Source organism: Rhinolophus sinicus, chromosome 13 (genome assembly GCF_057876585.1).
Source record: "Rhinolophus sinicus isolate RSI-liver-muscle chromosome 13, RSI-T2T, whole genome shotgun sequence".
NCBI lineage: Eukaryota > Metazoa > Chordata > Mammalia > Chiroptera > Rhinolophidae > Rhinolophus > Rhinolophus sinicus.
This window is the reverse complement of record NC_142513.1, coordinates 61558876-61571308: the sequence shown is the minus strand read 5'-3', so window position 1 is coordinate 61571308 and position 12433 is coordinate 61558876. Positions and strand designations below refer to the sequence as shown.

General features: G+C 45.4%; 1 protein-coding gene across 9 annotated transcripts in view; it reads right to left on the bottom strand.

Annotated features, from left to right (window-relative positions):
- The window catches only part of ZFAND6 (zinc finger AN1-type containing 6), a 49190-nt gene that overhangs the window by 16469 nt on the left and 20288 nt on the right, over positions 1-12433 (bottom strand). The window contains exon 1 of one of the 9 annotated variants that reach the window (XM_019743458.3): positions 4133-4233. The exons of the other annotated variants lie outside the window; for them this stretch is intronic. Coding sequence (XP_019599017.2) covers positions 4133-4190 — 58 coding nt within the window. The 5' untranslated portion in view covers positions 4191-4233. Of the gene's footprint in view, positions 1-4132; positions 4234-12433 lie in introns of those variants that run through there. 9 annotated transcript variants of the gene reach the window in all.

The following is a 12433-nucleotide window of genomic DNA, read 5'->3' as shown; positions in this document are numbered from 1 at the left end:
GTTCTGATTCTCATCACTTCACACGTGGGTTACTTGAGCAGTTTTTCCTTTCTGTTTTACGGCTCTTCTTCTCCATCCATTTATTTAAATTCTCCTAAAACACCCAGTTCTTGTCACGTTACTTCTGTTTCAGTTATTGTCTAATTGCCCCAGAAAGGACTACCTGACCTAGCAGTCATACTCTACATAATTCACCCCAACCAACCCAATTTCCCTGCAAAGTATTTGTGTGAAAAGAACGGGCTTGGGGTCGGAGCGGCATTCGTTTGAATCCCAGCTTTGCCCTTATTACCTGTAAGAGCTTGGACATGTCGTGAAACTTCTCTGTCTCAACTCCCTACGAGGGAGCTTGCGTCTTGATCTAACCAGATGAGATACGATGCTGCCCATAGGAGCATCTAAATAGTGCCTGGCAAAGGGCAGAAACCCAGTAACTGCTATTCCGAAAAGTAAAGTCCTTTGCTCCCATCTGATTGAAGCAAATCGTGCTCGTTGCTGGGAACGAGCCTCTAAGCTCACAGGGCGACTTCCTTTGGAAATGCTGTGCCTGTAACAACCCTACCTGTTTCACCATCAGCTTCAATTCTGTTTCTTCGGAGCCTGTTCTGTCGGCCCTCCTCGACCCTCGGCTCTGCTCCTAAAGCAGCTCTGTGCCACCCCTTTGGGGGCACCTCAGCTTATTGTTGTTACTCTAGAGCTTTCCAAGTATACACGTCACTTCTCAGCAAAACTGTACATTTCTAGTTTAAATCCCCTTTACGCCTAATATGAATCCCACACAACATTTTGTTGAATAACACATTTCATGATTGCTACAAGTATTCATGGCAGGCAAAAAATGGTTCTTTTCCATTGAGAAGGGGAGAACCTTGACTGATAAAAACCGTTTCACGCTCAGTAGTTACATACTCACACTGGGACATTCAGCAGGAAGGACCAGTAGCCCAAGCCAGTTATAACACACACACATTTCATTCCATTGCTTTTCTCCCTCCTTCTGAAAGACGCCGTGTGTGGTGAGCCAGCAAATATTAAATTTTATTTTTTAATTAGTGGTTAGTATTCAAAAACGGGGAAGTGGTCACACAAAAATCGCAGACTTCTAGCTTTGCTTGAAAAACAACAAGACCTGACAACAGTGGACTCATGTTCCCAGAACTAAAACCCACCAGCTGGGACCCCTCTTAGAGCCTGCACTCCCCAATTTGGGGCCACCCTCACTTTTAGTTACCTGACCGGTCTTATATTATAAGCAGCGGTTTTTAATTCCTAGGTTAAGACCTATGACCTCTGCAATCTGGGATCTTTACTATTAATTTCAGGAGAAGAAAAAAACATATACCACATGTTGAGTCAAATAAGAATGCACACGAAACTCTGAACTAGCGGTGCAAGCACAGGGTGGTAAGACCAGCTTTCCCTGTACCTCCTGCCTTGGAGCCACTCAGCGTTGGCCAGTCTTTGCAACTGTCTCAAGTGGCGGTTTCCAGAAGAGAGCGAAGTAGGACTTGAGGTACATGCCCCTGTAATGTCTTTAACAAGAAGTGATCAGAACGGAATGCTCATCCTGGCCTCGGTGCCTGATGTGAGGACGGCCTGGGCGCACACGCGCTTCCCCTGAGTTCTGAGCATTTCCATCTACCAGCTAGCACGTGGGCAAAATGCGTGTGTTCTGGGCGGCGAGGACCTTTGCAGCGATGACAAAAAACCCAGGAGACTGAGAAAGCAAACAGGCGAGAAGGTATGATGTGCTCTAAAGCACGTGGGACGACTGCACCTGACGCTGATAACAGCACAGGGACTTGGACAGGGCCCCGATGGTCTTGAGGGCGCTTTGTCGTCCCCTCTGTGCAGCCGTCCCCAGGACCCTACGGCAAGATGTCTTTCCTGCTGTGGCTTGGGCTGGAAGACAAAAGGCGTGAGGCATCTGGCCACCATGAAAACAACATTTTCAGGGACACTACGTGTCTTTCCCAGCAAATGATTCCTTCGTCTTTTCCGACATACTAAGGTATATAAAGATAAGAGACCCCAAAGTTAATTCTAGTAAATACAAACCTCACTTTCCCATTACTGCTCTAAGGAAAGTTTTCATTGACCGGTATGACAAATCTCACAAAAACAGGCCACCGTATTGTTTGCAGCTGAACACGACGGGTTTTAGGGAAACTGACGGGCATCCCATCTCGATGGCCCTCATTTATTCCGTCTGCCCAGCGATGTTTAAACCAGGGGGTGACAAACTTTTCTGGAAACGACCACACAGTATTTCAGGCTTCACAGGCCACACGGTCTAATCCAACCATTCACCTCTGTTGTGGCCGCACAGGCAGCTCTAGACAACATGCAGACAAATGAGCAGGGCTGTGTTCCCATAAAACTATTTGTGTCCCTGAAGTTTGACTTCCACAGAACTTCCAGAGCACGAAACGCTCCTCTTCTGATACTTTCCCCCAAACGCTTTGCCCGTGGGCTGAACAAAAACAGACGCTAAGCCCTAAGCCGGCCAACCTCTGGATTACACAAGGAAGCGACCTGAAGCGTCACGACAGGTGATGCGGGCGGGCTGGGGACACAAGAGGCCCAAGCACACTGGTAACTGCAGGATTCTCCAACCCAAAGCTGAGGGCAACGTGCAAGTCGGATTTGCTCTTGCTGAGCCTCATCCATCACAGTTACGTGTCTGCTCATCACCAATAAGGGGAGGAGAGGAGAAGCGGCAAGACTCATTTCATACACATCTCTATCCCCAGATATGATTTCTGTGCTGCTGTGGCTAGAAAAAGGATAGACCCGTCTCTATCTAGTGCAGTTTTCTACTCACCAAGACTAAATCCAAGGTGTCTTAAAAATTGTAAGATCACTCCATAACTGACCTGGGAAGATACCTGCATTCCTGAAGCTGACAGTCTGCGTCTGCCTGGTATGCAATCTGTCTTCACTTATCTCAATCTTAATTTACTATTAAATTACACCTATGTTGTCTGTCTTCCCTATACTGAAATGTGACCTCTAATGGCAGGAATTTTGTCCATTTTTGTCTACTGATGCTTAAAATAATGCTTGGCACACAGGAGGCCAGCATTTGCTGAATGCAAGCATGAAACGGCCCTGCACCTTGCCAGCACGCAACCAGTATAAGCCACATATTTACTCCAAGTCAAGAAGCTGGAACAGACTCTTTTAAAGGAAACGGAATCTGCTATAGAGAGGAGATCTGGGTGGGCCAGGAGGTGCCGCTACACAGTCGGGGGGTTTGTTCACTGAACAAGATGCCTCAGGCTCTCAGCTGTTGGGTGTCTGTTCCAATTCAGGCCACTCAGAGAGTGGTTCACCGAGCAGCTTGCCTAGTTAAGCAGACCAGACATAGGCCTTTTATAAGTGAAATTAACTTAAGAGTTAATTTCAAGTTCTCCAACTGGCCCACGTTCCACGCCGGTGCCTTAAGAATCAGATGCCCTAAGAATAGTTGTTCATGTACAAAGCAACCCAATACCCTTTTCTCACAAAGGGGGAAAGGCCACTCAAATTTTCCCAGTGGTTTCCACATTCACGGACTTCCGTTCACTTTTCTTCTCAAAAAGACTAACAAAATAAGATCTACACATGCGAGACCCATATTCACAACCCTCTTTTTAATCCCTCCTCTTTGGCCTGAAGGAGTTCATTACAATTCAAACATGCAGACTTTGCTGCACCTGCCCGCCCGCCCCCTTAAGGAATCTCCTGTCCTAAGGCAAGTGTCCCATTGTCCCCAGGACACGGCTCCCTCATTTCCTCCATCTAATATGGTCATTCTCCACATTGCAGTCCCTTCTGGTCCCCTGAAATGCTGTACAACGCTTTTTATGCAGGTAACTGGCTTTACTATTTAATTTTATTTAACAATATTTACGTAGTGTTTTATGTGCCAAGCACTTTATAAATATCACCTCCTTTACCCCTCGTAACAATCCTATGAAACAGGTATTATCATGTCCTCATTTCACAGACGAGGCACCTGAGGCATGGAGAGGGCAAGTGCACTGCTGCAGGTGCCACAGCGAGTACTAGGTGACGGAGCTGAGCGCCACCCTGGGCAATCCGGCTGGAGTCCACGCTCCTTTATAAACCTGCAGTTCCCAAAGCCTACCTGTGGACCCTGGTGGCCCCCAGACCTGTCCGGAGGCCCAGGTCAAAACCACTGTCATAAAGACAAGAACGCGTTTCTGGCCTTTCCACGGAGCTGGCGGCGTGAGAGCAACGCAGGGCAGAACAGCTGGTGCCTCGGCACGAATCACGGCAGCCGCCCCCACCTGTGCTAGTCAGTCACCGCCGTCTCCACACACACACTTATACTCTCACGCACGCACTTATACTCACACTCACATTCACAAACACTTACATATTCACACACTTATACTCACATGCACACACACTTACATATTCACACAACTCACGCGGGCGCGCGCACACACACACTCTCACACACACAGCCGCCTGCAACGTGACTCTTCTTCCTGAAACAATAACACGATAAACTTGATTAAACCTTGGTGCTGCTCCTACTCAGTGCAGCTGTCCTGTGACCTATTCCGGGCACTGGCACCCACAGTGGATGCTTCCTCACTCGAGTTTCCTATCCACACGCCCCAAACTGAGCCCACCTCTGGACAGATCTGGGCACACAGCTCCTCGTCAGTGTCCTATTTCAGGGAACGGCCTGCCAAGGAAACACACCACACAAATTCAGAGGTCAAGAACTGAACTGACAGCTGCTAGTCACAATCAAAGTCGCCCTTCACCGTGAACTGAAATGGGAACAACGAACGAACAACAGGGTCTGGAAGGAGAGTGATGTAAACGAGAAACCCTATTAAATACAGAGAACGATTTTTTAGTTATTCCCAGTGCTCCAGGTTTTGGGCCCAACGGCAAGTAACTGAGGCTTGGGTGCCACACAGCCGCTGTCGCAACTGCTCACCTTGGTCGTGAGACAGAAGCCCCAGACGTTATGTAAATGAGCAGGCACAGCTGTCTTCCAATAAAGCCTTTATTTGCAAAAAGTAGTGCCCAAAGGGATGTGGCTGGTGAGCCACAGCTTGCCAACCCGTTCTGGATCAACGGCAGGCACAGAGGCGGCCCTCAAGTGTGCGCTGGGTGAATAAATGAATGATTTCAAAACCGCTTTAGTTAGGACATGGTCAGGAAAGATGCGGCACAGGTATGTGACTGTGCACCAGTCTGACCTCTTCTGCCACGGCTCTTTAATCACGGGGCCCTGACACACTTGCTGTGGTGCCTACTGCTCCACAGGGTATCTAGGGACAAGTTTAGGACACAGGTTCTGCTCTCAGGCAGCGGCACAAGCACAGCAATGGTAACGTGTGCTTTTCATGTGTGTGCACAGACATCATATCTTATTCCCAAACTGTACTAATCCCCGTCGGCCACGAAAACACAAAATGCTCAGAAGCACCAAAAACAGTTTTAGAACTCTCCCTTCATAGGGGTGTGAAAAGGAAAGAAAAAACAGGATTCCCAGAATGATTACTGCAAGATATCCCAGAAGCCGACTTCTCTCTTAGCTGAAACATAATACCTCGGGGAGCGGGACACCACACACTGTGGGAAAAGGCACAGCTACACACCATTGCGAAACAGCTGTGATAAACACAGCAACAACTCGATGTGCAGTGCGGCAGTGAAAAGGGCAAAGAACTGACTGAATTAACCTTGACGTCGGTTCTGACTCTGCCACTTCCCACGTGGACCCATGTCGGCAGTGGGTCCCCCACGAAGACAGGAGCGACCGCTGTCTTTTCTACTTCACAGGACTTGGGGAAGATCACGTGCGATGGTGATGGTAAAACACGGGGAACCCCATAAACAGCAACGGAAAGCTCAGGGGCGTTTCCAGGCCACTCATCCGCGATCACCACGAGCGGGAGAGATGCAAAGTATCAGGGGTTTGCAGGAGCCACAGGCAGGGCTCCAACAGCCCTTCTCCCGCTCCCAACACACGAAAGGCGGGCGTCCCCGCCACACAGTGACGGTCTGAATACACCTGACTTCCACCCCGGACGACACGACTTCCTTGATTTGAAGCGTGAGGGAATGGTTTCTACAAGGATGCATCGGTTATGGTCGGTAACTGCCAACAAAATTTACTAAGTGTTATACTCCCTGATAACTGTGGGGGAAGGACAACAGCGGGTATGTGGGCTTCTCAGGGGTGCCAGGAATAGAGGATGGATGGCAGGAACCGATCCTGGGAGCAGGAGGCCCCCGTGAAGGCTCTGCATCCACTCAGGAGTCAGAATTGGAACCCGTAGGCCCTGGACAGACCCATCCCTCTGGAGTGTGCAGGAGAGTTTCCCAGCGTCTACTAAATGCTCCGCAACCATTTTTCATTTACCTCATCATGTCCTGAGAAGGACTCAAGGTGACTTAAAATGCATGTTGGATGACATTACAAGTAAGCAAAAAAGGTCAATCCAAGGAAAAAAGGTAGACAAAATAGGGAGGTCAGGAAGGAATATGGTCAATAAACAAAATACAGAGGGTGCCCAAAAAATGTATACACATTTTAAGAAAAGAAAACTGTATTAAAATTGTAATACTCAATATATACCGATAACAGATGAATAAAGTCACGTGTGACGTCTGCAATTACAAGAGGTGCTCAGAGTGGTTCCCATCAGCGTCCAGACACTTCTGATGATGGCGAGCTGCTGCTTGAGCAACGCTGACCCAAGTGTCCCCTTGTAGACATTTTTGGCACCTCCGGCACATGCCCACATGGGAGGATGTGCTAATCAAAAGTCAGTCACTCGACTCTATCCTCCTAGCAGCTAACGCAAAGAAGGACATGACTAGTTCAGAGGTGCAATATCCAAAAGAAAAACAAATCAATTACTCAGAAGTACAATTAATCTTGACTCAGATAACAGAAGAACACTTCCTCTATAGTTTGTAAGGAGAACACAATGTGATATGGTCACCAATATCTGTACAGCAAAATGCAAGTTCAAGGTTGTTTATTGACACCATTTTTCAATATAAACCAGGAGTATGGTGGCCAACTTCAGGGAACAGCCAGCCTCCAAGGAGCCAGAGTAAAAAAAATGAAGTCTTAGCGCATCTAATGGTGTGCATGGACTTATCATGCTTGTCATTCAGGCGACCCTTCAGCAAGTTTATTTTTCATGACGGTGCGGTGGACCAATGCTTGCTGAGGCGGAGGGCAGGAATGGAGAGAAAAGTGAGATGGCAGATTGGGTCAAAAATACCTGCTTCAAGCACAACAATTCCTGTTTAGTATTTCTACGTATCAAGTTTCTGTAAAAGATTTCATTTGAACAAAGGGTTCGAACGGCTAAAATACATATGGAAAATCCCTCCTGGGTTCTGATCAAGAAGAGCAGCGGGATGGGGCTGGGAGACGCTCACGAACACCTGGGAGGGCAGCGAGGCCACCAGTCCAGGCGGGAGGCAGCCACTCCACCTCTGCATTAAGACGCTCCGAGCAGCTACCCACGGCTCATCATTGCAAGTCCTCCAAACCTTTCCATTAAAAAAAAACACCAGATCAGAAAATTGCATACCTCGATCGTACTAGCAAGCTCTCACGGACACATCAGCCCCTCTCATTACGTACCAGGGTACCAGTATGTCACCACCTCTCCATGAGGGGGGCAATGTATCACCTCCCCCGCCTTTTCATCCAAGGAATTGAGGTTAGACCTGTCCATCATTGCCTTCTAGCTACCGTTCCCTTTTCATGCAGTCTGTACTACCCACAGCTCTCAGCGCTGGCTGCCCTGTTGGCACCATGGATAACTCCTCCAGACACACTAATCGGACCCGGTGAAAACCTGACCATGGAACCAATCCCAAGTGGGGCGGGAGGAGGCAGAACACCAGGCACAGAAAAAGGGAGTGAAGATGCTCACTGCTCGCAGTCCCATACGATTTTTCACAAACCTTTTTAACAACCCTCCCCCCGCACCCCCGTCTTTAGTTAGAATGGATGTCTGTTCCCATGTGTTCTGGTCCCTGATCAGAAACCAGTAAACAGGGACGAGTGCCCGAGTACCGTAAACTCAACAGCAACGCCAAACTAAACTGGCTCTGCTTGTGAAGGGCCAAACGACTGTCACTGGACAGTCAGACCTCACAACTTTATTCACGTAAGCCCTGTCATCACCAAACAAGGAGATGACAATACTGTTTCGGTAGAGCCACTGAAGACTGGGGACTGGGTCACCCCTGGAAACTCACAGTGCTGTGTATGTACTGACCAATCCGGAAAACACTGGGCAAACTGATACCTGCGGGCTCCCACTACTTTTGACACCACTGCACGTGGCCCCTGCGTTCCTGCCATGTGTCTCTGGCTACTTTCCCAAGAACATCCACAGTCGGCATATTGCTAAATGTCGTCTCATTCACTGATTCCAGAGCTCTCAATTTTGATTTTTCTTCAGCCAACACATCTGTGCTGTGGAAGATTAAGGCAATTCACCTTGATGTAAATAACATTCCTTCCACTCCCTGCCGCCCTCAACAGTTAGGAGGATTTTATAAATCTCACACGCATGCCCATCACCCTGCTCACTGCAAGTCTTTTATTTTAATCACCTCATTCAGTTAGGATTCTCACTCCTAAATCTATGGGGGGAAAAAGCAGGAAAAGTAGAAAAAATCAGACCCTCCTCACCAAGCGATTCTTAAGGCAATAACTTTTAATAAGAAAAAAAGGAGAACTTTTCTTCTTCAGTAGGCAGTTATACTATCAAAGCACTTCAAAAAACAAAGTTGGCAGATTTAAAGGATTTCCAGTTGCATTTAGGAAACAAGAGTTCCTTTATTCTGAAGTATACGCGTATGATCTCTGATTAAATAGAGCTGTTTTTTAAATTATTAAGTATACTAATTTAAATGACTTCCAAGAGCAATTTTCTACATTAATACCTAACATCATATTCTCCAAAATATGTTTATGGTTGTTTGTCAAACAATTAATTCACAAAAGCTGGTTCTCAACTGCGAAGTTGCTAAGAGAAATCTAAAGAATTCCCATCTTCTGCTTCACAACGACAGATGAGCAACGCAGACTCAATCCAGTGCCCAACATCGCTCGGAAAAAAGAGGCCTGGGTACTAACCGTATTTAGCTGTTAGGTATTACTCTCAAAAATACTTCATAAATAAAAATCTTCCACCCTCAACACCTGCCCACCAGGAAAAGAGACACCCTAAAAAAGGGCTCATCATGCTGACCTAAGGTATCTACAAGCACCTGAGGTGAAACAATGTTAAGTCACTATAAGACTGTGAAATTCCTCTGCCCACATCCAAGGGTCACAGGCGTCCGTCTCCTCCCAGCTGAGGCTGAGGAGCAAGCAGGGGAGACGGACACTGGCTTCCTGCCTTCCCCACCCTCAGAAGCAGCCGCTTAATGTTTGAGTTTTATGCAAGAAAACATTTTAAAGCCTTCAGTGTTTTACTTCAGACTCATTCCTGTAACAAATTTAACGTGAAACAAAGCTGAGACAGTTAAAATTGACTGTGTCCACTTTCATTGTCTCCAATTTGAAAGAGCGCTTTCACTATGACAGCTATATAAAAAGGGCTGTGAGGTACAATGAAGAAATAAAAACATTTCATCTGGTATTTGATACCAATGTATAATAGAACAGTATGTTTTTCTTCACCGGGCCACAGGTGCGGTGAGCAAGGATTCCTTTTATAATCATTTGTATGCAAATAAGCAAACTAGGTATTTTTCTCTTTTTCTAAGGTTTAGCTAATTTATTCAGCATAAACAGCCACTAACGAAAGAACAATTTTTACAGTCAATGGGGTGACCTCAGTGTCCCCACAATATCCCTTGGGACTCTCCTGATTGGGGAGGATGAACAGCCTTGGTTCTGCTGTGACAGAGGAGTGGCCACATTTCTGACATCTGCTCTGAAGGTTTATAGCACACTCCCTCCCAGACTGAAACACCCACAGCACCATCATCGCCACACGTTAATCACGTGGTAGAAGGCTTGTCTGAAAAAGAAAACTGCATTCAATCAAAATTTCTGGGAAAAGCCAGTAAGGACTTTCCCCTACAGTAAAATGTTGGCCTCCATTTCTACAGTACATTCTAGAAAAAGCTGTAGGATTTCATAAACACAGTGAACTTACTATTTATATTAGCAGCATGGTTTAAAAACACCATGAGAAATAGCATCCACTCAATCTCACTAATTTTTAAAGAATTGTTTAATGCTGAAATAGTTATGGCAGATTTGCTATGCCTGACAGATAACTAATGGCTTTAGGGTCATTTTTAATAACTCATTTTTTTTCTTTTTAATCATCTACTTATACTGTACACATAAATGCTTTAAGAAATAGTTCGAAACCTCCTAAAAGTTATAACTTGATAGAATAACTTAAGTTAGAACTTGATAGAATAACTTTCACACAAGTTAAAGTATTTGTCCAGGAGTCTAACTGCACTTCAGTAGAACTTATTAAAACTGGCTTTCCCTGCAGGTTTAAACGAGCCTACTTAGTACAACACACCAGCTAAAATATACATTGTTCTATCTCGGGCTATAGGAGAGAAGCAGGCTTTCTATATAGTAACAACATTTCACCAGTGATTCAGGCAAAAATACCAAATAAAGTTAGTTCTGTGTGTATCAAGTGTGATGAGGAATAGCACATACTGAATTTCAATGTATCTCCACACAAATGACTTATTACCAAAGGAAAAACAGTCACTTTTAAGAGAAAGAACCTGGCAGATACCTCCTTAACCAAAAGATCAAAATGACCATCACTGATAAAGGGACAGCGGTCATGTGCGACCTGACATGAGCCCCTGAGAAGCACAAATCACTGACAGGGCTTTCCCGCTAGAATTCCATCTCCTGAACTTGACCACAAGGACACACCCGAACTAAGGGAGATTCTCTACAGAAATGGTCGTTCATGCTTCCAAAACATCAATGTCATAAAACACAAAGAAAGACTAAGGAAATGTTCCTGATTAAAGGAGAATAGAGACATGACATCTAAACGCAATGAATGATTCTGGGTTGGATCCTTGACTAGGAGAAATACTATTAAAGAACATTATTGGAAAAACTAGAGAAATCCGAATGTGGACTATATATTAGAGGTCTCATATCAATGTTCAATTTGCTTAATTTGATAACTGAAATATCCCTGAAAATACGAGAAAGCCCTTATTCTTAGAAAATATACACCGAAGCATTATTACACGGTAAAGGAACGTGATGCATGCAATTTATCTTCAAACAGTTCAGACAAAAATAACATGACAGAGAATGATAAAGCAAATGTGGCAAAATGTGAAATGGGTGAATCTTGCCAAGGGGTTATATGGGAATTATTTGCATTATTAATGCAACTTTCTGTAAATTTGGAAATAAGACCGGAGAAAATAAAGACTTGAACCTGACATTCTAAGGATTCTAAATGCCTAACAAGTGAACCATATTTCCTGTCTTATCTCCTCCACACACTCAAACTCCAAGCCAACAGCAATCAAAACTGGTCTGATTATCTGTTCGGTGAGATACAAGAAACAATGCCCCCCTTTAAAACATTAATATAAGTTCTAAATGACAGGGTGTGTGACTCAGTGGATCTAAGTCCAGTCAATGTCTGTCTCCTCCCAACCTTGTTATCCTACTGCAACCTTCGGCAAACTACGCTGCCGTTCAAGAGAAACTTCTGGAACAGAGCACTGCTGCTCTTCAGTTCGGAGCGCAGCAGCAGGTGTTCTGCTTGCTAAAAACTCCAAATTAGGTTCATTTCTGGTGATGCCCGGTAGCAAAGCGGAACCAAAGTGAGAGACAATGAGTGATCAGTAACATACGAGGAAAACAGACAAAACTAATGCCAATAAAAAGCTGAGGAAGCACATTCACTACAGAGCACCTGGAAAAGACAAGACACCAGAATGTTTCTCACTGAGGCTCACACACAAATGGATAATACACAAAAATGCCAGTGGCATAAAACCATAAAATAGAGGGAGGAAAGAAAAGAGGGGAAAAGAGGAAAAACCGAGGCAGAACACGAAAGAAAAGGGGAAAATCCTGAGGCCACACATCCCCACGCGAATTTCGAGTTCTCTTTTCTCTCCTACGGTTTAACATGTTATGTTTTCCCCAGACCTATTAACTTCCGTTTATCTTCTATTGTCTTCTGCCTCACCTACTGTTAAGAGTCAGTGCAAGACTTGAACAGCTGGAAAAGCACAGCTTTCACTACACTATAATTATTCGCATTATACTCCATTTAGCTTGTCAAGAGGCCTAGAACACTAGTCTCTCTACTACCGTGTTTCCCTGAAAATAAGACTCGGTCTTATACAGTATTTCCCCGAAAATAAGATGGGGTCTTATATTAAATTTTGCTCC